Raw genomic sequence first — 26,503 nt, 5'->3', positions numbered from 1 at the left:
ACAATCGGTTGGGTTTTTGCCTGTGTCCAGATCAGCCGGGCCCAGCCTGACATGATAAGGGCTAGTCCTGAGCTGGGCATGAGGAACATGGGCCAAGCATTTCATGCCCAAGTCAGTGCTCAAAACGGCCTGCTTGAAATTTTGAGGAAAATCCGTATTTCTGACAGTGAACATTCCTAATCTATTCCTTCATCAGTTGTGCCGCAAATGCTGAAAGAAATACACACTTTTTAGAGAAATGAAAACCAAGGTCTGCATGCAAGATGCCTATGTTGCTTGACTGATGATTGAAATGGCATATATGTGGAATACGAGGCATGTACACATTGAAGTCAGGCTGTCACAGGTCGTGCTAAAATGACCAAGCCCAAGCTCAATTACTGATCGATTCGTGGCGATATATGCCAAGGCCGGAGCCCAACAGGAATTACATCGCAATATTAATGAAATTGATATCATTTTCATTCAGGAGACAAAGGTTGAAGAAAGGAAGATGTTGGTTTGCAGATCGATTAATCTCAATAGCTTTCTACACTATACATTTGCAAATCTACACTAGGCTGGTATCCTAACTCCTCCATCTTACAGTACAGCTCTGTAAGCTTCTCATAGACTTCGTTGACATCTGTGTGTGAGTGATCGCCGGCGTAGAACTCATGAACAATGCTATTTACTTCAATGGAGCTACAACCTCGAGGTTTCTCCACACCCATCTCCCTCATTTCTGCTCTCACCCTCTCTACATCCTCCGATCTACCGAGTGTCGCATACATGTTTGAGAGCAGCACATAGTTCCCACTGTTATGTGGGTCGAGCTCTACAAGCCACTCGATTGCATGTTCACCTAGTTTGAGATTTCCATGGATCTTACATGCACCTAACAATGCTCCCCAGATGACTTCATTGGGCTCAAAAGGCATAGTTTTGATCAGTTCGTAAGCTTCATTCACATAACCTGCCCTACCCAGAAGATCAACCATGCATCCATAGTGATCCAAGTTGGTGGAGATGTTGTATTCTTTGCTAATATGTTCAAAATAATAATGGCCCACCTCGACGAGTCCTCCATGCCGACAAGCGCATAAAACACTAGAAAGGGTGATTGAGTTCGGTTTGATTCCTGCTTTCTCCATATCTGAAAACGTTGACAGAGCTTCTTCAGTTCTCCCATTCATGGCAAGCCCTCCAATCATAGAATTCCAAGAAGCTAGAGTAGTCTCAGGCATCGATTCGAACACTTGACGTGCATTGTCCACATCGCCGCACTTACCATACATGTCAATGAGGGAGGTGCCCATGAAAGCTGTCAATTCCAAACCACGCCTCACCACAAACCCATGAAGCCACAGCCCCATACTCCTGAGGCCCAAGCTCGCGCAAGCAGAAAGTGCGCTGACAATCGCAACCTCGCCAGGCTGAACACCACACAACTGCATCTCACGGAAGAAGAACAGAGCTTCATCTGGACAACCATTCCGCACAAAACCAGATATCATTGCCCCCCACGACACAATATCCTTCTCGCCCATCGACCCAAATAACAACTTCGCAATTTCCATGTCGCCACAGCCAGCATAACCCGAAATCATCGACGTCCACGAGACCAAATCTCTTTCAGACATTTCATCGAACAGTTTCCGTGCAGATTCAATCATCAAACACCTGCAGTACATATCAATGGCAGAATTCTGAACGAAGAGATTGTCATCCAAACCGGACTTAACCGCAACGGAATGGACAGAAGTTCCAACTCCAATCGACGATACATCGGTGCCAGACCCACCGCATGCTTTTAGAACGAAAGGTAGAGTGTAGGAGTCGGGCGAGATTCCTTCTCTCCGCATTTTCTTGAAAAGGAGAAGAGCTTCGAGAAAGAGGCCGCTGTCGACGTAGCCTTTGAGGAGAGTGTTCCAAACGAGGGTGTTGGGTCGTTTGGCATGGTCGAATAGGAGGCGAGCTTCATGAATGTGGTTGGATTGGATGAAGCGAGAGAGGAGTTTGGAGAGGTAGAAATTGTTATGGGCGTTCTTGGTTTTGATGAGGCGAGCGTGGATTTGGCGGGCATCATCGCAACCGTTGAATAAGGAGAGAGTGGTGGGGTTGGAATGGTGGTGGTGTTGGTGGAGAGATTCGAGAGGAGAAACAGCTACTTTGGTTATTTTGCCTGCTGCCTCCATTTCAACCTTTGGTCGTGTCTGTATCGTCTCATGCATACAAATGATTCATAGAGGGTCGTTGGGCCAATAGGGCCTGGAATGTATGGTCCGTTGAATTTTTGGGCCGGGCTTAGGTCAGGTCGTTTTAGCCCTAGGCAGCCCGGCCTGGCCCGCATGTGTTGCATCACTTCCAATCAAGGGTTAGGCAATACATGCAATAGTAACCTTTGGTTTACATTTTTTATAAATATAAATTTCTTTGTAGATGCATGGCCCACTTGATCAGTGGATGGATTAGGTACATTCGCCTTTGAAAATAGGAACCTGAACAATTTTCAGGTCAGTCTGGATTGGGCTCAGGCCCTACTAATCTTTTTTGGGTCAGGCTCCGGTCTACTGTGCTAGGCCCATGTGGAGCTCGGACAGCATTAGGGGGCGTGCATGGACTGGTTGGATGTCATTGGAACATCACGATAGGCCCCGCATGCTAATTTGACTGCGCTGGAAACTTAGGTGGGGCCCACTGTGATGTTTGTGAGAAATCCACCCCATCCATCCGTTTTTTGAGCTCATTTAGGCTATGGGCCCAAAAATGATCCGGATCCAAGACTCAACTAGGCCGAAAACGTGAGGATTGAACATCCGGTGTTGAAATATTCGTGGGGCATAGAAGTCTTGAATCAGTCTAATAAATGTGTTTTCAAGTCATCCCAGTAGGAATGACGTTATGAACGGTATAGATGGCATGTAAACATCACTGTCAACCCAGGGAGGTTTCAACGGTAGGAATTTCCCTACCCACCTTTTCCTTTAGTGCAGCCCATTTCAGTCTTGGATCCTGCTCACTTTTGATCTTAGGTCCTAAAATGCGCTCACAAAACGGATGGACAGAGTAGATTTCTCACAAACATCACGGTGGGCCCACCTAGGTTTCCAGCGCAGGAACTGCACGAGATCCGCGTCCATTTGTAAATTAAAAGGCAACAACCGTTTGTATTGGATCAGGCCTATAGGGTATGCTGAACGTACATGTGAGGCCTACCGTGATGTTTCAGTGACAACCAATCCATCTATCATGTGTGACCCCTCCCGTTCTCCTTATATCCCAAAACTCAGGTGGGCCACACCATGTAAAATCATTGCCTCAAAACCATCTAATCGAATGCTCAGCAAAACAAAGTGCACCCCGCTTACAATGAGGAAGGTATTTAATAGTGGGTGTCCCTATCCCAACCATTCCCGTGGTGTGGCCCACCTGAGTGTTGGATGAACCTGAGTTTCTTGATCCTAGAAGATAAAGAGAGGGCACACATGATGGATGGGTTAGATGTCATTAAAACATCATGATGAGTCTGTTAAGCTTATCCTGGAAGTAATATATTATGAGGCCGGATACAAGCATTCTTCAGTCTTGGAGGTCGCAACTTGTGAAGTAGGATTAGGTAGAGTGAAATGATATTTTAAATGGATGTGAGTTGACTATGACCCCAACTTCTGTGGTCAGTAAAATGATATGGTTGAACAATTGAAATATACGTTTAGTTAGGAATACACAGTGAATGCAGAGATTAAGCAATAATTTATGGGGAGCCGATTAGGTCCACCTCGGCCTCACCCAAGACTTATTGTCGGCCCACTTTGATGTATTTATTCTATATTCACACATGCTGTCCTTCCGTTTTGCCAGATCATTGTTTAGGGCATGAGCCCAAAAATGAAGAAGATCCAATTCTCATGTGAGCCATACCATAGGAAACAGTGGTGATTGATCATTAATGGGCCACAAATGTTTTGGATCAAGTTGATATTTGTGTTTTTCTCGTAACCCAGGTTTGTGTGACCTTATCAACAGGTTGGATGGCAAATAAAACACTATGGAAACATTACGGTGGGCCCCTATGAAGTTTTCAATGGTAGGGTGTTTAATCACCACTGTTTCCTATAGTATGGTCCACCTGAGAATTGGATCTTCTTCATTTTTGGGATCATGCTGTAAAATGATCCTGGCAAAATGGATGGACGGTGTGGATATAGAATACATATATCAAGGTGGGGCCCATGGTAAGAGCCGCACCGTCTTGGGTGAGGCCACGGGCACACCTAATCAGCTCCCTAATTTCTGTAAGTAGATCCATAATGATAATAATAAGTGTTAGTGATTGTTCAAGAAGAAAGGAAGCAAATGATACAAAAGAACTAAGACAATTATGGTATGAGGTCTATACAAGTTACAACATTAGAAGCAGAGGTGCATAATTGGTCGATATGAACATGAGATGTTTCATAACACAATCTGTTGTTGATACCTTGTTCTCGCTTCCTTCCTCCATAACTAAAGCTCAGCCCGCTGTGATGTTTGTGTTATATCCATCCTCCATAACTTAAGCTCAGCCCGCTGTGATGTTTGTGTCATATCCACCCTCCATAACCTGAGCTCAGCCAGCTGTGATGTTTGTGTTATATCCATTTTGTCCATCCATTTCGCCAGCTCAATTTAAGACATGATCCCAAAGATGAGGTAGAGACAAAACTCAAGTGGACTACACAAGAAACAGTGAGGATTGATCGCCCCCCATTGGAAACTTCTTGGGGGCCACAAAAGTTTTGGATCAGGCTGATATTTGTGTTTTCCCTCCATCCAGGTGGTAATCACCTTATGAACTGAGTTGGAATGCCTGTTATTTGGTGCAACCAAACACACCCTATTAGATTGCAAGTGTAGTCAAACCCCTTGCACAAAATCCCCAACATCATTTGGCAAGTTTATAGAGAAAACCCCAGAAGGAAGAAGAACCTGCCCCCCCCCCTTCAGCATAGCAATTATTGAAATATGAAGCCAAAATAAATAAATAAATAATTCTAGAAAGGTACAAACAACATGTGTCCTACAATTGGCCAACCTATTCTTCCTAAAAATGGAACCTTGTGATCATAAAATGGACCTGACTAAGGAAAGAGGGGGGGAGCCTTTCCAGGCAAAAGACAATCGAGAAGTAAAACTGAATGAGATTGTGGGTGTGATACCAGGTCTATATATTACGGTTGTTAGGGTCAAGGAGTCTGTCTTCCTCCTTCGGAACGTCGCTCACTGCAACCTGCAAGCTCAGCTTGAGGGTCATCTTATTCCACTCATTTTCTACTCGGAAGAAAACCCATTGGAAGCGACGGAACATCTCCAAGGCCGTAATTGTGAAAACAGTCAGGAAATTTCTACGGAGATGAGCTGATAGCTTGTACGTCCAAGTGCACCGAAGGACCAGGTTGCTTCCGATTGCCCAGTAATAAACCTGTGTTTCCATACTGTTATTTCATAATAAACATAAGCATGGCCCACTTCACGAAATGATCTCATTTATGCAACATTACCCATTGCTGTCCATATAACACATTTGAGCATAGATTTGGGTTTTTGAACTTGAAAATTCGGGAGAAAACGCTGCCAAAAAGAGAAGGCAGTGTTTAGAGCATGACTAACAGTGTACTAACCCATGATGTTTGACAATATGTTTTTTTTCCTCCAGGCAAGAAATGTGCATACCTCAGATCCCAGTCACGGGTCAGGTCCCAGTAAAATGAATATGATGAATTTATAATGCTCGAAAGAAGCCAAAGAGGGCGATAAACATTTGTCCACCTATCAGGGAAGACATGGTATTTAAGAGCCGAAAGAGAAATCACTGGGACTGCCGTTGAATATTTTAAAGCTGAAAATCACATGAAAAATAAAGTTACTAGGATGCAGAAAAAAGGGAAGGAGATTGTGTTTAATGTATTACAGTGATCCATTTGATGTTTCTAGGTGACATGAACAACAAGCAATAAAACTCAAGTGAAAATGCTGACTACAGATGAAAATAACCAACAAGTAAAAACAACAAGAATTAGTAGAAGTGAAGATGTGATGATAATACCTTTTGCAATCACAAATATGCTGATAAATGTATAAACAAGTACAACGTCTTCTACAAATACATCTTCTATTCTTAAACAAAGTAAAAGGAAGGAATACAAGCAGCATGCATGAAATTTCATTACAATAAGAAAAAAATGGCACTTATATGAGTCATAGAACTAGTACTGAGCCAATGACTACAGGCTCATTGTGCTTGCTGCATTACAATTCCTTGAACAGACGCCATCTCCACCTGAGATGGCACTATATTCCAGCAGTTCAAGCTCCATATTTTGAATGCCTCTAATTCCCTACAATAGCCCAACTTACAAGGGATCTTATGATTTGATCAAACAGTCGATTGATGGGAAGACTTTGACTTGGTCTTGGAAATGGGGATGGCTCATCTCTTTATGAATGCTGGAAAGAATAGCAAAAAGACACAAGATAACAAATCTGTCTTCCCCGACCTTCAAACAGCTGCCCCACAAGGAAACATATTAGCTATAGAACCTTGCATCACCCATACACTCATAGTTACCTGAATCGCAGTTTTTTGTTGTTGTTGTTGTTGTTGTTGGAAGGTAACAGCAAATTTATTAACAAAAAAGCACCGAGGAGGCGCAAAAACTATACATGGAAGAGGAACAACATAATCCCACAAATTTACATCAAGAGATTACAATCCACTTCCCTTCCCAGACTTGTCACCCAACCATTAGCAAGACCTGCTACTCTCAAAACCACCCAGCCCAAACTGTGGCTCAAATTCCTAAAACATCTTTCATTCCTCTCTTCCCATAACACCCATAGGCCGGCCAGCAAGCAGAGATGACAAACTATCATGAGGTCCTTTCCAATCGCCATGCCATGCCAACCCATAAGAAATTGACCAATAGAAAACGGCAACACCCAAGAAATATGAAACTTCGACAGTAGCCCGTTCTCCATAGAAGAAGCAAATGAGCACTGGATAAACAAATGATCAATCGATTTTGAGCTAGCCATACACATTAGCAAAACATTAGGAAGTATCATTCCCCATTCCTGAATCACAATTTGATCGATTCTCATTCGAATTCATACTTCGCAGCGGCTTTTGGTTATTTAGTAGGGTGGAAGAAAATCCTTACTATAGACAACCTTAGAAAAAAAGCCATGGACATTCCGAACATCTGCAGTTTATGCATGCAGGATGAGGAGACAGTGGACCACCAGTTTATGGGCAGATATCTTGGGTTGGTTTCGGGTGATGTGGATGGCTCGGGAATCGGTGGATCTTCTTTTAAAGTTTTGGCATGGGGTAGGTCTTGGGAATATGAAGAAGATGCTTTGAAGAATGGCTTTGCTTGCTATTTGGCAGGCTGTTTGGGAAGAAAGGAATGAGAGGTGTTTTAATAATGCCATGAAGTCAGTGCAAGGCATTTCCCAAAGGGTTAGAGCATTGGACATTGAATGGACTTCTTGTGTCTCTAAGTTAAAGGGTTGTAATTTTGATTTTCTTGGGATGTAGTTCAGTCACTCTCTTGGCATCCCTGTTTTGTTGCTGCCTTTGTTTCCTTTTTGTTTCTTAATAAAATCATTGTCAATAAAAAATAAAAAATCATAGTTCGCGGCACAGTTAGTTGGTGTAGGCTCATTTAGTACGTTTTCTAATTTCCCCAATTTGTAGTTTGAGTTCACCTAATTCAGTAGATTAGAAAAAAGTTCAATCTGCTGTTCACATATAGTCCAAGCGCAACAAACATGCACATTAACTGGAGTTTAGGGTCATCCAATCAATCTGACTCTCGGATGATGACCTATCTTCAGTGGGTCCCACTATTTTGACAGTCTGAGCTAATGTATCTCATGTTTAGACTATACCCTTGAGAACTGATCACCTACAGCTGGCTACATAGCACGCAGCCCCATTTCCCGCCAAAGTATCACTTGTGTAGGACCCAACAACCAAACCATGTAAAGGGTGGACCCTACCATCCAGGCCATGGGCCAACCACATGTATAGTACTGGCCTAAAGGACTGAAATTTTGGGTGGAGCACTATTAAATCATTTCTCATCAAACATCTAATTTAGTGGTGGTCAGGATTCTCCACATGAGGAACATGATTTGAATCTAAACTGTCCAAATCATGGTCGTAGTACAATTCTCGTAAGCTAAAATGTACAATAACAGCCTGATTGTGGCCACAAATGGATGGTCAATGACAAACGGTCAACTATTAAAATTCGAGGAACAATTGTTACAAAAAGACGCTACCATTCAAGAAGTGAAAGAAACAAAAGTACTTATTACAAAGAGATGTCACTGATGCCATTCAAATCAAAGAACTATAACAGTAATCTTATAGTAAGGAAATGAAAGAACTAATTTCCAAAATGACGTTACCATTCAGAAGGGATGTTTTCTCTCTAGTATCCTTGTACTGCCGAAGGCATTGGAAGAAACGGCACACATAAGGGAAGACAAGGACTAATGGGATTGCAATTGACTGACTACCACAAACAGGATCAGCATCCAACCATGCAATTGTTGGAACCTACAAGTTCACAAGAAATAGGGTGCTCACGTCAAACAAGCAGAGGCCTCGCATTATTACCCGGTAAATGCAATGAAGTACACTATGTCAAATAAGCACAATTTGTAAAGATGTAGATTAGTAAGAAAATTTCTGCACACCATGTCCACGAACAATTCCAGAAGAAATAGGGAATTGAATGGTGAATCTGAGTAATAGACTACAGGAACTGAGAATTTTATGATGCATAAACTGCAGGGAACGAGGAATTTATGATGCTGAGCTATTTGAATAAACAGTAACGTTTTGGAAACAAAATCAGGGACTGGCTTGAGCCTCGTCATTCAGTATAAATAATAAACGCCAACAAAAACTCATCAATGAACAAACGAATCACATTCAAAAGTGGATTAGTGATGCGGGACAACTAACCACTTGCTCTAAAAGCTCGAACTGATAGAGCATGGCGAATCAATCCCTTTATCTCATAGCCCAGGCTCCACATCCCATGGGTTAGGTCCTTGGCCGAACCCCCCTCGTGGGCTTCACATCACATGGGTTCTGCTGCGCCTCACACGAGCCATTGGCCTCACACAGGCCACCCACCCTAAGTGTGCCCTTGCATCTCACAAGTCACCCCACTTGAGCCCTGTGTAAAAATGCCCTTGCATTAATTACCCCCGGTGAGGAGTTTTGAACACGAGACCTCCCGCTCGAATACCACTTTGACGCATGACAATTAACTACTTTCTCTAAAAGCTCAAACTGATAGAGCATGGCGAATCAATCCCTTTATCTCATAGCCCAGGCCTCACATCTCATGGGTTAGGTCTTTGGCCAAACCCCCCTCCTGGGCCCCACATCACATGGGTTCTGCCTCACACGAGCCACCTGCCTCACGTAGCCCGCCTCACATGGGCCACTCACCCCAAGTGTGCCCCTGCATCTCATAGGCCACCCCACTTGAGCCCGGTGTGAAAATGCCCTTGCATTAATTAGTTACATGTGAATATACTACTGCAGAAAACTATGCATAAATCAAGTTTGATAATCATTATAACAGGCTGTCAAGATAAAAACATTTCTTTTTTCACATTATAACTGGAAAACGGTCAAAATCACACTATGAGATTGTACTTTGTGAAGGTAGATTGGAGAATTGTAGGCCAGTGAAAGGCTCTCCCACAAGTTGAAATGAGGGGTTGTTATTTCAGGTAGAAAAAGCAGAAAACTGACAACCTACTAAGATTTTGTTTTCTATACTTCCCCAAATGCTTAGTGTGTTTGTAACAAAGTAGCCCTGCCAATGAAGCCATATAACAGTTTCGAGCATTTCCAAACACAGGCTGAGGTTTTTGAAGAAAAATATACAAATTATAGAAATAAAGTATTTTAACCAATAGAGAAATATAAACTATTTAAGTGTTATGTTCTTTAAAGTTCCTTCAATTTGATGTGTCATTGAGGTGTTTATGTCATTTTATCAACAAGGTATTCTTGTCCACCATCTGAGAAATTCCGTGAATCTTGATGGAATTTCATATTTCTAGGTAGGAAGAGTACCTTCATAGTCCATTGACAAAATTAATAGCACGAGGAAAGAAAACGGCTTGCAGAAGATAGTCCATGCAGATACACAAATCCGAAAACACACACACATATACAAAAATAAAATATCAATTTCCCAGAACATGTGAGAATTGATGGTATTGACATGAGTAAGGATATGTTTGAGGGAGCAGTAACAAATCTATACTATATATAATGGAGGTAGCTTTTGGACATTTTTGTCCCCTTAATTAGTTGACAGAATCAGCATTAACAAGTAGTTTTTGGATTGGTGTGGCCCTTCAACCAAGGGGCATTTTTGTCTTTTCCATTCATTGATGTGGGGCCCACCATGATTAACATCCATGTCATGAGTGGGCCACAACACCGGAAAAATGGTCATGGGTTGTGCACTGTTGAAATCCCTTTTCTCTCTCTGCATGTAGCCAAAAGTGTGTGAAGTCACACTTTGTACCTCCTCTCTTTCCGTTGTTTCTCTTCCCTACTCTCTCCAAGTGTGATGCACGTGCCACACCCACTAGTCGAGACATACAAGTTTCCAATTACTGTAGGCTTACACCAAGGGTCAGCAGTAAGCCCCTATCCTTTTTTGGTGATTTAAATGTCAGTATTGACGCATGTATTGCATGCTTGGGATACGGAAACATATTAGTATTGCACTGGAAATATTGAAAGTATGGAATGTGTCACTGTTTTTAGGAAACATTAGGAAACATTGGGCAAATGATTGAATTTTTCAATGAAACTTTAGGGGATGTTAAAAAGACATCATTATAATACTTGGTACTCAAACGATCATAAAAAACGAGAACGTATAATTACTTTCTTTGTATAAGGTCCTAAACTGTCTACTGTTTGACAAAAGTGATGCAATTATATCTAAAATGAGTTCATATCATTCATAAATCATATCAGACAAGTATGAAAACACAACCAAATCATTCAAAAGCCAAAATAGAAATAAAAAACATTTTTGCTAGTGGATTCTGCTAGTCCAGTTCCTTATGCCCCATATTCATATCTAAATCATGATTGAGACCTAATTCCCACCAATGATTGTAAGCATGATCCCAAGCCCTCGTGAGCGAGATCCATCCATATCCTATACTCAAAACCCACAAAGTTACGAGGTGGCTTAAAGTCACTGTTTCCATCTCCACTGGTGTGGCCATAGTATTGCTGCTCGATGAATCGACAATAGTGTGCTTAGGTCATAGTAGAATGATACCAACTTAGATACTCTCTCAAGTATCACTAGTACTCATCCTCTCCGAATTGGATCAGTATGCCAATCCATGGGTACCGTGTAATCGTCACAGTTTGTGGTTGATGTGAACCTAGAACTAGATATGGCTAGGTATATATGTGACTCCTATATACATTTGTTGACCATAGTTATATCCTGGATATCCCTACCTATAAGCATACTCTTACCTATATCCGTAGTCAAATGATCGCATCTGCATGTCATAACTACTAAAGTCCCTCGTCGCATATCCAAGAGGTCTATAACCATACAATCCATTATCCATATTGTAGCATAGAACTAAAGCTGCCCTGCCACCATTGACATCCATGGACCCTGTGCTTTTTGTTAAAGATTCCTTGATGCCACTCAGTTGCTTCTTCTTACAACAATCATATTTATTTTCGGCTAAGAAGCCCGTGCTAGGACAGGACGAGAACCATGGTCTTCTTCCTGAGTGGCGTGCTTAAATTCTCTCTATAGGGAGCTGCCTAAGAGGCCTCTAATTCTAACTCTCTTTATGGACATTACCACTCGTTGCCACCGTTGTCACCATCATTGCCACCACCTTTGTTGCTCCGTGTCACTATCGGTATCAGAGGGAGTGTGTCCATCATGTATCTATGAGATCCTTATGCTTGGCTGCCTCCAACATCCCTTAACAATGAGTCAAAAGCTTCAAGAGAGATCTTGCCTCCTTTCCGACCACATCAACATCAACACCTTGTGATATTGCCACCTCTACTATCTTGGGATATGGTTGGCCATCTACTAGATCTAGGTGGAGTGAGTGGAAGGGAAGATGGGGAAGATTGGTGACCTAATGAAGATCCTCAGTTGGAATATATCAGGGACCTGGGGTATCAACAAAAAAGAGGAAATATTAGAGATCTTTGCCACAAATTGAAAATTAAATTAATTGCTCTTTAGGAAACCAAGCTTTACACGATTGATTAGAAGATGATGGCTCGTCAGGGGATGTTACGAGCAAAGATTGGGTCTCTTGATACTGTTGTTTTAGGGGTGGGGTAGCTTGAGATACGTAGGTATGGATCAGGGAGAAGTGGCGGAAAGGTTCTTTCTTTGTTCTTCTTACCTTGCAGAAGAAGTGCCCAAGTTCAAATGGATGTTCACCACAAATTACGGGCCAAACCAGGCGGCATAGAGGACCTTACTATGGAATGAACTAATGCAGCTCACAATAGGTCGAGAATTCCTTTGTGTGTGTGTGTGTGTTTAGAGGGGAGGGGGGATTTCAAGGTGATAAGGTTTACCTAAGAAAAATCGGGAGGCCAAACATCTCGCAATATGCGAGACTTCTTAGATTATGTGGGAGGCATGATATGGGGGATGTGAAATTTACGTAGTTGAATGGGCAAGATAGTGTTGCCAAGTCTACAACCAATAGGTTTTTGGTCTCGATGGAGTAGTTGGAGAAGTTTTCATTAGCACACATCAGTGGGGTCTCTCATGGCCAACTTCCAATCACTGTCCGATTTTGTTGGAAGTTGAGGAGAACTGGGGGCCAAGACCCTTTAGGTTTGGGCTCATGTGGCTAGATGTAGAGGGATTCTCTATTTTGGTGAGAGAGTGGTGGAAGTCCTTTGCGGTGGGGGGTTATGCAGGTTTCAAGCTAAGTCAAAAACTTAAACTGTTAAAAGGTAGAACCAACGATTGGAAGAGGGAGGTGTTGGGGAATCAGGAGAAGGAAGTTGATATCATTCTTAAAAGTATTCAAGTACAAAAGGAGATGGGTAGAGGTAGTAGAAAAGACTTGATAACCTATGGTTAACTGAGTATATGGTCCTTGATAGAGTGGAATGGTGGAATAAAATTCATGTAGCTGACCCCAAGGCTTTAATGATGATGAAGATCATGCGAGAAGTGATGATGGAGAAATCAATGGCAGCCATGTAACATCCACCATTCTTATAGTGCCACATAAAAAATTTGAAGCCGAAGCACTCCAAAACCCTCCATTGATGGTTTGGCAAATGAATCCTCGTACAACCTTCAAAATGCTTAGTAAGAGGTGTTATGCATTATGTTAAAAGTATTACTCTGTAAAGAACATTTTATAGTAAGAGGTGTTATGCATTATGTTAAAAGTATAACTCTGTAAAGAACATTTTATGGGTCGTGGAGCAATCCAAAATTTGAAAGATGAGAAAGCAAAATAGGCAACAAGAAGAAGGGTCTATTTTTACATGCAAGAAATCATGTACAACTAGCTTAAACACACAAGATTCAAAAGAAGGAACATTCTTGCAGTCAGTGTTCAAATTATCTCCGATATTATCGAAATATCTTTGATATTATCTTTATCTCCAGCTTAGCAATATTGATAACATTGGTAGCGATACCGATAATGCTAGTAGTATAAAAAATTTCAGGTATTAGCAATGTATCGCTAAGTATCACCAATGTATCAATATCGCTAATATAATCGCCAATGTATCAATATCGCTAATATAATCGCCAATAGTTTCAATTATGTAAATTCTAGGTGTCAATTGTATTGCTAATGCATCAATATCGCCAATGTATCACCAATATTTTCGACAATGTAAATTCTAGGTAATGCTTGTATAATAATTATATCGACGATATATCAATAATATCGCCAATGTATTGATATCATCAAAATTTGAAAATTTTTTTATTTCAATTTTTTTTTTTATGGGCACATGGTTATTTGTAGTTTTCAATTTGTCATTGATAATATTGATAATCTCTCGATCTTATCGATATCGCAACATGCACGATATTGAGACCACAATCTTTCTTTTCATTTCCAATTGTGGTTGATTTCTTGGTGAAATATCATGTGTTGTTGATATTTGCAATATCAATGGATATTTGGATAGAAGGTTGGATGGTTAAATAGGTGGGATGGGATGGTTGGACTGATTTCTTATAACAACACATGCTTTTAAGGCCCCATTAAATGGAAACTTGTTATGTATGCATTCTTTTCACAAATTTTTTTATTTCTAAATATACAAATATGTACATTTTAACATCTCCTGAAGTTTCGCTGAAAATTCCACCAATTTTCCCCGCATTTCCGGTTATTAGCGATATTATCAGCGATATCGATATTGTTTCCATATCCTTGGCCAGCAAAACTTGTAGCGATACCAATACTTCGAACACTGTTTGCAGTTAGTGTTTGAAGTATCGATATTGCTAAAAGTTTTGTTGGCCAAGATATGGAAACAATATTGATACCATCGATAATCATCAATAACCGGCAATATGAGGAAACATTGGAAAAACATGGGGAAAGCAGTGGAATTTTTCAGTAAAACTTTAGGAGATGTTAAAATACACATATTTGCAAATTTCGGAATTATAAAATTGCAAAAAGAATGTATAAATAGTAAGTTTCCATTTAATGGGGGCCTAAAAGTATGTGTTGCTGTAAGAAATCACTCATCGTCAACAATTTGAACACCGCATACAATCATGCACCCATTAAAAATAAAATAAAATGGATTTTTTTTAATAAACAGATTTTTTTTGGCGATATCGATACATCGGCGATATTATCAAAATATTGTTAATACACTGGCGATACAGACGACACTTGGAATTTACACAATCGAAAATATTGGCAATACATTGGCGATACAAGAGTCACCTTGAATTTACATAGTAAAAAATATTGGCGATACATAAATGATATCAATACATTGGTGATACTTAGCAATACATCGCAAATACCTGGAATTTCCGATACTACCAATGTTACAATATCACTACCAGTGTTATTGATATCAATGAGCTGGAGATACAAAATATTTCCATAATATCGGGGATACTCCAAACAATGCCTGCAGTTTCAAGCTTTAAGAACGCATAACTTGTGGGGCTTGTCAAACCAAGTAACTTAAATGAGTTGACTAGGTTTTCGAGTATGGTTATAAGCTCTCTAGTCTCTTTATTCATCTTACACCCTTTCCTTTTGTTTTTCTTACGAATGAGTTGGTACATCATATTATGAGATGAAGCTTGCATAAGCTTAACATAACCCAACCAACTATGACCACTATCATGTACAACTGGCTCAAACAAACAAAACTCACATAGAAGGAACATTCCCGTAGTTTTAAGCTTTAAAAACTTATAACTTGTGGGTCTTGTCAAACCAAGTAACTAGGATGAGTTGAATAGGTTTCTGAGAGTGGTTATAAGCTCTCCAGTCTCTTTATTCATCTTATGCCCTTTTGCTTTTCTTACAAACAAGTTGGTACATCATCTTATGAGATGAAGCTTGGATAAGCTTAGCATAACCCAACCAACTATGCCCACTATCATATATAATTTCAATAAGATGACAGAAGAAATCATGCAGGGCTTTTCACAAGTTTCAACTAAAAAACAAATCAGTATGACAATCTCAACTATATCCAGTGTTCGAATTATCTCTGATATTATCAAAATATCTCCGATATTATCAAAATATCTCCAATATTATCTTTATCTCCAGCTCAATGGTACCAATAACACTAGTGGTATCAAAAATTTCAGGTATTAGCAATATATCGCTAAGTATCACCAACGTATCAATATCGCTAATGTAATCGCCAATATTTTCAACTACGTAAATTCTAGGTGTTGCTTGTATCGCCAATGCATCAATATTGCCAATGTATTGCCAATATTTTCGACTGTGTAAATTCTAGGTAATGCTTATATCATTAAGTGTATTGACGATATTTCAATAATATAGTCAACGTATTGATATCATCAAAATTTTGTTTATTAGAAAAAAAGATTATTTCAATTTTTTTCATGGGAAAATAGTTGTAGTAGTGTTCAATTTGTCATTGATAATATTGATAATATTGATAATATCTCGATATTATCGATATTGCAACATGCGCGATATTGAGACCACAATATTTCGTTTCCTTTCCAATTTTTGATGATTTCTTGGTGAAATATTATGTGTTGTTGATATTTTGCAATATTGATGGATGTTTGGATGGAAGGTTGGATGGTTAAATAGGTTGGATGGGATGGTTGGACTGATTTCTTACAACAACACATGCTTTCAAGGCCCCATTAAATGAAAATTATTATGTATGCATTCTTTTTGCAATTTTTTTAATTTTTTTTTTAAATATGTACATTTTAACATCTCCTAAAGTTACGCTGAAAATTCCACCGTTTTTCTCATGTTTCCCCACGACGATATCAATATTGTTTATGTATCCTATGCCAACGAAACTTGTAGAAATACCAAAACTTCGAACACTAACTATATCTAATTTGAAGAGATTGTTGCATCAAGAATAAATAAATACCCATAAAATACTGAAATTGTATGATATTGAACAAAGACGAATGTAAGCATTAACAAGAAGTGTCCAATAACTTGAAGTGATATAAAGACTTGAAGAAATATAAAGAAATGCATTTGATAAAAACTATACTTTAGTTGAAAGTCTACAAGGGCAAGGGGAAGGCCCAAAAGGACATGGGTGGAGGTAGTAAGGAAAGACTTGATGACGTATAGTTTAACTAATGATGTATTCCTTGATAGAGTGGCATGGTGGAACAGGGTTCTGCAGCCCAACCCAAATTAGTTGGGTAAGGCTTAAATGATGATGAGGATGATGATTATAACACCGTGTTGAAAGTTAATCCTTAACTATTGAAATGATTAAGTCCAATGAAAAAGTATGGCATATGGAATATTGCAATTCATGGAGAGAACCCACACAAGGGAAATTGCCAAGTAGAAAATGTGGAAACAGTCCAAAGCTGTAGAAAGATGTTGAAATAAACAAACAGATAGTGGTTTGGTTGAGGCAAAAGTGTGACACCATTGAGAATGATGCTTTTAGGTCCTAAGAATATGTAAAGAAATCAGCAATGACATCTCAGTACTAACCAGTCGATGGACCATCCGGCAAACTGAACGCTCCAAATCTGAAAACACCTGTTAGACAATTGATAATTACAAGCAGAAAGAAGAATACCATCACTTAATTGTTTAAAATGATAGGGCCACTATAAAGGTTCTGGCCTTTTGTAGTCCTAAACTAACACAGCATAAAAGAACCATGCTGATGGAGAAAATGAGGATGATATAGAAGTGAAAAGGTTCCTGTAAAGAGATGTCAAGTGTCCAGTTTCATCCAAAGGAGGATAAGGATTGATGGAAATCAATTTTAAACACCCTACAAAATGAGAAAAAAGAATGAGCTGTGTTTTTTTCCCTCTACTAGTGAGAAGCATCCCCAGTTCTCAAGTCAGTGTGGCAAGTTTTGATTTAAAAAAAATGAGAAAATGGAATATATATATATATATATATATATATGAACATTGTGCCTTTGAGATCTGAAAATGGTAACATAAGTGGAAATCGTGGATTGTGTTTGACCCAGTAGAATGAGTGAAAGAAGGATACCAAAATGCATACCTTTGCCATTGAGGTTAGAATATCAGCCAAGAAAAAGTCAGAAAATGTTATTGCCTGTATTCATCAAAGATTCATTGAAGCAGGTTATAATGTGGAAAAAAAAAAAAAGAAAAAAGAAAAGAAAATTGTAAACATTTAGCTACATTACGATTTATTTTTTTTCTTTTTCAAATGATTACCTTTAGCTTCAGGTGCATTTTGTTGCACCAAATATCATGAATTCGGTACTTCAAGACAAATTGACAATGAGGGGTCTAGAGGATGCATGTATTCATTGACGATTAATGAATTTTAACTAGTTGCCTCCAATGGGAGTACTAACTGCCAGATTGTTCTTAACAACCAGTGGTGGAATTATTAAGTAAATAAAAAAGAAAAAGAAAACTCAATACTTGCCTGCAATGGGAGTATTATCCGGCAAAGTGTCCTCAATAGGTAGTAGCGGGATGATAAATAAAAAATATCAAAAGGGAATATGAGAATCATCAGAACAACAGCATATAATATTACCTGCAATGGTCAAACTGAAAATCTTAGAGCAGTTTCACATAAACATATGAGCAACAAAGTCATCAACTAGAGCGGTTGCACAAATTTTCACCAAACTAATTCTTAAGCATGACAAGAGAAAGCACGGCAAGTGTGATTGTAAAGGCAAGAACAATTTTTATTTTACTTTTGTTTGTCATCTTCATCACCATCATCTTAGCTTTTCCACCAGCAATTTATAGTCAGCTTTTAAATAGAAGTTTGGCAAAAGTTTTAGGATTGGCTGCCCAGCTCACATCAACCTTTCCCTTTTACCTTGGCTCTAGAACTAGCCATGACCGAGGTTCAGATTAACAACACTTGCATGCCAACATTGTCCAATATGGTAATAATCCCCAGCACAACTAATGCATCCACAACTCGAAGGGAAAGCAAACGATTGAGGGTCAAGGAGGGTGAGTCGCCAACTTTGCTGCTGATCACGAGCTACACACTTGCACATAGGAGATGTACAGCATTGCACCAACTATCAGGCATCAAATTGAGTCACAATAAGGGCCTGTTTGATTTTTCGGCTCAACTGTAATTACCATGTAAATGGGTAATAATTATTTAGCTAGGTAATTATCACATCTTTCCTAATGCAGATGTGACAACTTACTTTTTTAACACTTAAATCGGGAAATATACGAAATCAATGTGGGGGCTATCGTGATGTATGTGACTTATCCACACTGATCATTTGTTATGCTAGCTGAATTTAGGGCATGAGCAAAAAAATGAGGCAGATCCAAAGCTCAACTGGACCACACCACAAGAAACAGCGCGAATCGAATGCCTACCATTAAAAACTTCTTGGGCCCTTAAAGTTTTAGATCAAGCTGATATTTGTGTTTTCCCCTTGTACATGTCTATGTGGCACTATGAACGGGTTAGATGATGAAAAAACCTCAATGTGGGCCCAATGCATGAAACAACTTTCAACGGTGGACGAATTAAGGCCACTATTTCCTTTCATGTGGGCCATTTGAGCGTTGGATCTACCTCATTTTTCGGCTCATGTCCCGAAATGTTTTAATAAAATAGATGGACGGTGCGGATATATCATATACATTACGGTGGGGTCCACATATTTAAGTCAACACTTTTGTATCAATTTTCAAGGTGGAATTACTCTCACATTTTCAAACCAAGTGAAAGAATAATAATTACTGATTTACCAAGATTTGCATATATCATGGAAAATCAAACAGACCCTAAGGGAAGATCAGGAGGGGGTGGTGAAGCAAATATAAGGAAAGAACAAGGATATCAAAAAAATTGGTTTGGCTTGAAGCAAGGGAGACCAATGATCAAGGCTATTTTCTTCATCCTCTACAAATCTGTTTCTTGTCCTTATCTCGAGCACGTGTGGACCACACATGGGGTCCACACATGCCATGTCTAGTGATCAGTGGTCCCCTTTGGGTGGTTCACTTCTTATGCTTGGGTATCATATGTTTTGGTTTAAGTTTTAAGCCCATGGGCCTTAACTTTGTTAGGGATTAAGTAAGAGGGGCAATTTTGTAATTATGCATTATTATTGTTAGCCCTAATCTAATAATACAAGGGGTGGGGGCGTGATAGCTCTTTAGTTGCTATCTCCCTCTTTTTTCCTAACCCAACCTTTTCCCTACAATTTTATATGGTATCAAAGCATCGTTGATCCGACACCTTTCTCTTTTCTTTCTTCATCTCTCTCTCTCTCTCTCTCTCTCTCTCTCTCTCTCTCTCTCTCTCTCTCTCTCTCTCTCTCTCTCTCTCTCTCTCTTTGTCAAGGAGAAACCATAACGTGTTTGGGCTGATCTAACCTCTCCACATTTTCTCATTGTACCACAACTTGGTAGGTAGAGTAATCATGTTCAACAAAGGCATGTAAAGCCCACTTTTAGGCTTTACCCATGTGATGGGTCAAAGTGGGCCATCTCTCATCTACAATTGTATCTATAATCAAATTTGAAGGTTGTGGTCAGATTTGAAGACTGAAGTTGTGTCACACCCTGGCTCTGGAAACCCGAGTTTGCTTGACTCAGTCACCGAGTCGAGGGTGTGACTCAATGGGGAGGGGATAATATTATACACATAATCATAAAAATAATAACAAATAGTAAACTTAATTAATCATCATGCATCCAGTCAAAAGTATATTGCTTCACATCTACAAATTGTTGCTTCAGTCATAATGTTTCACCAACTTAAATACTTGAACACGACAAATACCTTGATAAACTGATACAAAAGAAAGGATATGTAACTGTTCATGATTGAAAGACAAATCTCAGAATGAATGACAGAATATGAACCTAAATTCTGGAGCATTCAAAACTAATCATACTTGAACAAGCCCACCATAACAACAACTTCAATCTATTAATTTATATCACAAACATTAAATAGTGGAAAGAATATCTTAATTTTTTTGCTTTCGGATTTTTGTGGTTTTCTGTTTTTGTTTTTAATAAATTTCTGTCATTCATAAAAGAAAAGGAAAGAAAGAGAGTAAAAAAATTACTGCTAATATTGACGATCAAATTCTTAATGCACGTTTGGTTGCACCAAATGTCATGAAATTTCATGACATATGGTGCAACCAAATGAAGGTTAAAACAACACAGAAAATTGCGAGAAGAAGTTAATATTACACTGGTTGTGATTCAGCGAAAGACACTTCTCCATGAGAGTAGAGATAAAGGTATGCAGTCATGCTAGTTGGGACAACAATTGTCATCCAAGTGGCACACTGCTCAAAAATGACAAGGAAAATGTTTTAGTTCGTTTGATAAACCTATTTACCCAAAAAAAAAAAAAAAAAACACAATCTAGTATGTAAAGAAACCCACAAACTTCCAAGATAGACTGTGCATATTGAGATGGATATTATGCATGGGAGATGACCAAAAGAAATTTTTGCACAGAACAATTAAGCATTATGGTAAAACACTCGGTAGAAGCAGGCAACCCAACTTTAGTCTTTACTCAGACCTTTATATATATGGCCTCTGCAACCATGGGGAAAAGGAATGCCCTCTTTCTCTATAATTAGGAAAATGTGCACTCATTAGAAAGAAAAGGATCAGATGTTGATGTATGAAATTGGCCAAAGATCTACGCTGGGGATAACTGTTTGAACTGGCTAAAGAAATACAGATAAACCCCAATGTCCTAGACTGTCTTTTCTTTTTTTCATTTCAATATCTGATCAAAAAGTACAAAATAGTTGTAAGATTGGTAAAGTAATATTTCACAAAAAGTTGATTGAGCTGAATGTCAAGCAAGAGGAAGACAGAAAACATTCAACATTGTAGTGGCTAAAATAGCCACAGAGAGGAGATTTCTTGGAGGTGCTTAAATGCTTCCACCAACTCCTATCCCTGAGTAATCAAATGAGTGTAAGAGAAGTTATGCTTCAATCTTTCCAGCAGAAACTCCACAACTAAGAAGAAGAGGCCAACAGTTTTTGGGTGTTTAAAGAAAATTCTTATTAAGAAGGAAGCAAGAACAATAGGTCAAATGAAATTTTCTCCAGTCCTCGCTCTGTTTATAAACTATCATATGGCTACATATAATGCTCATCCCATATTATTATAAAAAATCCAATTCTTTCTTGTAGTTAGTTAAGTATTAAATTCAACTTAAGTAGCTCATAAATTGCAATTGCTTCTCTCTGCTATTTTCATCATAAATGCAGATTTTGCCTTTTCAAACATAATGGAATTTGAAAATAGAGGTATTTCTCTGCCTAATAGATGTATCATGTGTGCCACAGATGAATAGACTGTCCCTCATCTCTTACTCTGCAACATCGCAAGAAGAATTTGGGCAGGGATCTTCATTCGGTATTCAGTGGGTAAGTGGGTGGCAGATTTTATCTCAAGGTTGCGGTGCGTGGCCTGGGGTCTCGCAGGTACAGTTCAGTGGGACCTTTCTCTCCAAGCTACCCTTTGGTGCATATGCATGAGTGCAACAAAAGAATCTTCGAGGGGAAAGCTTGCATAGTTGAGACTATTTTTTGAAACACCGACTCTTTGGTCATCAATTGGGGAAAGCATCATAAGCGTCTGAAGGGGGGTTCTGCCTTATTTCCCCATTCAAGTTGGAGGTAGCTGCTAATGTGCGGATAGGATCTACAGATGAAGTTTGCCCCAGCCGGGCTCTCGTTCTGTTTTTGCCGGTTTGTTCCTTTTGTTTTTTATTTGTGGGTGATTTTTCCTTTGATTTTTTATTTTTATTTTCGGCGGGTGTTGTCCAGCTCTCTTTTTGTCTAGTTTGCTGCAGTTTTTTTCCTCTTTTTCAATAAAATCTTCCATTCATAAAAAAAAATAAAGAAAAAAAATAATAATAATAATGGAATTTGAAGCAGGAGACTGTGGATCAATACTTCCTAAACGGATAAAATCTCATCCAATATCCTTCAGATTAGCAAGAAGCAACCCATGCATCTAATCTCAAGCAAGCTACATTCTCAGACTTTCACTCACACCATGTGAGTAGTTATGCACTTATTAAGTAAAATAATTTCACTGAATTATTAATGAGTATATGCTTTAGAAAATAGATTGTGAAATTTGTGAGTAACTATTTGATATCACTGCAGAAGATAACAGGTGCATATAGAGACACGTTCAGGACAAATCTCTCGAAGACCAATCGCATTGCGACACTGGGATCAAAATTTGCTGGGAATGAATGAGGAGCCTCCAAGTTAGAGTCATGATGCATTGGGATTCCTTCTGGATGATGATAAGTTGGCAAAGGATACCAGATCAAGCTAAGGCTGGTGAGAGCCATGCTGGTTGGCACAACCAGCAAAACCTCATAAAGAAAAAAAAACTAATAAAAATAAAATTTTAAAAAATTTAAAAAATTTAAAAAATTTAAAAAATAATAATAAAATCCTTCAGGAATCTACCTGATCCAAATTTTCAATGATCTATGGACCTCCTCATTACACACGTTAAGTAAAAATGATAATTCTAGAATAAGCTCCTTATCGACCCGTCTAGTAACATGAGCAAGGAGCCTCAAGTTCTGATGCCTCTGAAGTTCTAGTCAATCGGAGATGAGCCTTGGCCTTAAGGGTTGCAATGAGGGTCCATAATCAAGCCCCTTCTCCCAGTATGTGCCTCTTGCTGCCTCAATTCTGCTAATAGCCCCAAACCTCCCCAAGAGAACGACCTCGGATATATCTCCTAGACCTATTATATTGAGCCAAATGGATCGAAGTCAGCAGGCTCCGATGAATGAGGAGCCACCACATACTGCCATGCGGCCCATGCCAAATCCACGATCCATTGGGTTTATCTAGTGTGATGATCAAATTGATGGAGGAATAAAAATTGGACTAAGGATGGCAAGAGCCATGTTAGTCACGAAAAACCATTGTTTATAGTATCCTCGATATTACGATAATATCCCCAATATTATCCATATATCCAGTTTGGCAATACTGACAACATTGGTAGTGGTAACACTAGTAGTCTCAGAAATTCAAGGTATTGGTAATATTTCACCAAGTATTGCCAATGCATTGATCTTGCCAATATTTTCGATTGTATAAATTTCAGATGTTGCTTATATCACCAATGTATCAATATCGCCAATGTATCACCAATATTTTCAAGTTTGTAAATTCTAGATGTTGCTTATATCACCAGTGTATTGGCAATATTTCAATATTATCACCAAAATTCTGTTTATTAAAAAAAAAATCCATTTTAAATTTTCTTATGGGCGCATGTTGTATGATGAAATGCATGTTTGTATGCATGCATATGTATAGATGGATGGATGGTTAATGGACGGATCTATTGCTGCACTAATGGATTGACAAATGGTTGGATGGTTGGATGAATGAGATGGTTAGATGGATGCATGCCCAGATAGGTATGTTTTTTTAGTTCATTTACTTTTACATGTCGTAGTTGTTGTATGGTGCTTGACTTTGTAATAGATTGTAGATAAACTCATTTTGGTTACTATTGAATTGATTTCTTATAAGAGCGCATGCTTTTAGGCCCCCATTAAATGGAAACTTATTATGTACGCATTCCTTTTGCATTTTTTTATATTCCTAAATATGCAAATACGTGTATTTTTAGCATCTCTTGAAGTCACCATGTTTCACATGTTTTCCCGCATTTTTGGGTATCGGTGATATGAACATTGTTTCCATATCCCTAACCAGCAAAACTTGTAGCGATATCGATACTTAAAACACTGCATCAAACAACTGAATAAGATCTACAAAAAATTAAAAATAAAATCCACTAGGACTCTGCATGATTCAAATCTTCAAGTTGTGGACCTCTTCAGTTGGTTGTGGATGCTATGGAGAAACAATGAGTACAAAATGAACACCTTCTAAAACCCTCTAACAACAAATAGAGAACGGACTCAAGTTCTGATGACTAGGAAGATCTGACCACTCAGACATGAGGGACATCAATGTCAGAAGCTACTTCTTTAGCTAAAGTTTGGGTCCTCACCTATTAGAGTCCACAATCAAGGCTCTCGGCCCAATACATGCCTCTCGCTGCATCAGTGTTGCTGACAAAGCCGAACTTCCTCAGGAGATCTTCCTTGGATATATCTCACACCTTAGTACAAGTGAACCTCAAACAGGATTCCAACCCTATGAGTGGAGATTCAAAATTAAAAGTAACTCTTGTAGCTAAAAGGTTAGAAACTAGAATTACCGTAGCTTATTCATGAAAAGCTAAAAGCACCTTATAGTAGTTGACTAGTGAGAATCTTTTGAATTTGTAAGCTCACTGAATCACGATGTTGAATTTGATGGGATCCATTGCATTAGTGTTGGTATGATTGTACCCAAACTCACTGAGTCACAATTTCACAAGGTTAACTCAACTAAATTGAGTTTTGTCAATGACCGGAAAACAACATGACTCAAACGATTCTCTTTTGACTCGAGAGAGAAATGACGTCATGAAAAAATCTTGGGAAAACTTAGTTGATTTAAATCCTTCATATAGGCAATGTTTTAAATATCAACAACATTGGCCGATATATCCCACGATATATCTTGTATCCCACCTGTGCGGTACGAAATGCACAAGTAGTGCCGATATATCCCACGTGTTCAATCCGGTGAGCATTTTCAATTTCCCATTCCCCCCCCCCCCCCCCCCTTTTTCTTTTGTTGAAATTATGTTAAATCAGTGCCAAATGGTTATAAATCCATTGGTTCTTCATGTTTTGCATTAAAAAATATGGAGTTGGAGCTTTCATTTCGATATCCATTGGTTCTTCATATTCTCCATTTAAAAAAAAAAAAATTTTCCTTTAACCAACTATCAATTGAGACTAATTTTGAAGTATTTAGGAGTATTTGATGAAATGATTATCACATATCCTATATTTTTGAAATTTGAGTGTAGGTGGTCCGATTTGGGGAAATTTGGGGAAAATTCGAAATTTCCCCAATTTCTCCCAAATAGCTTGCAATGTTGCACTCCAAACATGAAATCGAGCATGTATTAGGGCTGATCTACTGCTTTGTTAAGTCCTTGTCAATTTTTGGAAAATAAAAATCATTTTTAATTAAAAATTAATTAAAATTTTATTAAACTATTTTTTTTTTCGAAATTTCCATTCAACCAACTGTCAATTAAGACTATTTCGAAGTGCTTAAGAGTGTTTGATGAAATGATCATCAGATACACTCTAAATGTTATGCATTCAATTTGAATATAATTGCATTAGTTCAGTCAGACAACGCATAACTTAGGACCCTATACAAAGGAAACCTATTATGTGCATTTCTTTTTTAAGATGTTATGATTTAAAAGTGTGTAGTAAGGTCTTTTTTAACAATCCCTGAAGTTTTATTGAAAAATTCAATCATTTTCCCAATGTTTCCCCATGTTTCCCAAAAAGTATGATAAATTACCCCATACAAAAGATATATCCTGTGTGATAACTGATACGTATCTATATCTTGAGGATGTGATATGTAATGCAATACCAATATTTCGAATACTACATATAGGATGAATCATCTAACTTTCCTACTCAACCTTGCTTAAAAATGGGTAAACTCCAAAAAGTCATGATTCAATTCTAAGAATTCTCCAATCTTGGTTTGAGTATGTAAAAGTGGAAATAAAAGCAAGCGTGTTAATTTCAAAGGAAAGATGTT

At 38.7% G+C, this 26,503-nt stretch overlaps 2 protein-coding genes across 5 annotated transcripts in view; both read right to left on the bottom strand.

The window, feature by feature from the left end:
* Positions 1 to 518: 518 nt before the first annotated feature.
* On the bottom strand, positions 519 to 2,177 carry LOC131250701 (pentatricopeptide repeat-containing protein At2g29760, chloroplastic-like). The gene has a single exon (XM_058250982.1). It carries the CDS (start codon positions 2,175 to 2,177, stop codon positions 519 to 521), a length of 1,659 nt encoding a protein of 552 aa, XP_058106965.1.
* Positions 2,178 to 4,710: 2,533 nt separating this feature from the next.
* Positions 4,711 to 26,503, bottom strand: part of LOC131251642 (uncharacterized) — a 48,451-nt gene continuing 26,658 nt past the window's right edge. For 2 of the 4 annotated variants that reach the window (XM_058252492.1, XM_058252495.1), the window contains 8 exons: positions 20,990 to 21,085; positions 18,214 to 18,327; positions 17,818 to 17,871; positions 17,287 to 17,334; positions 8,440 to 8,590; positions 5,695 to 5,860; positions 5,523 to 5,592; positions 5,007 to 5,443 (listed from right to left, as the gene is read on the bottom strand). In XM_058252492.1, the coding sequence (XP_058108475.1) occupies positions 5,186 to 5,443; positions 5,523 to 5,592; positions 5,695 to 5,860; positions 8,440 to 8,590; positions 17,287 to 17,334; positions 17,818 to 17,871; positions 18,214 to 18,327; positions 20,990 to 21,085 (957 nt within the window). In that variant the 3' untranslated portion in view covers positions 5,007 to 5,185. Of the gene's footprint in view, positions 4,832 to 5,006; positions 5,444 to 5,522; positions 5,593 to 5,694; positions 5,861 to 8,439; positions 8,591 to 17,286; positions 17,335 to 17,817; positions 17,872 to 18,213; positions 18,328 to 20,989; positions 21,086 to 26,503 lie in introns of those variants that run through there. The other 2 variants (XM_058252493.1, XM_058252494.1) reach the window with 2 other exon arrangements.

The sequence above is a fragment of the Magnolia sinica genome, chromosome 7 (genome assembly GCF_029962835.1).
Source record: "Magnolia sinica isolate HGM2019 chromosome 7, MsV1, whole genome shotgun sequence".
NCBI classification, from domain to species: domain Eukaryota; kingdom Viridiplantae; phylum Streptophyta; class Magnoliopsida; order Magnoliales; family Magnoliaceae; genus Magnolia; species Magnolia sinica.
This window is presented reverse-complemented; position numbering and strand designations above follow the sequence as displayed.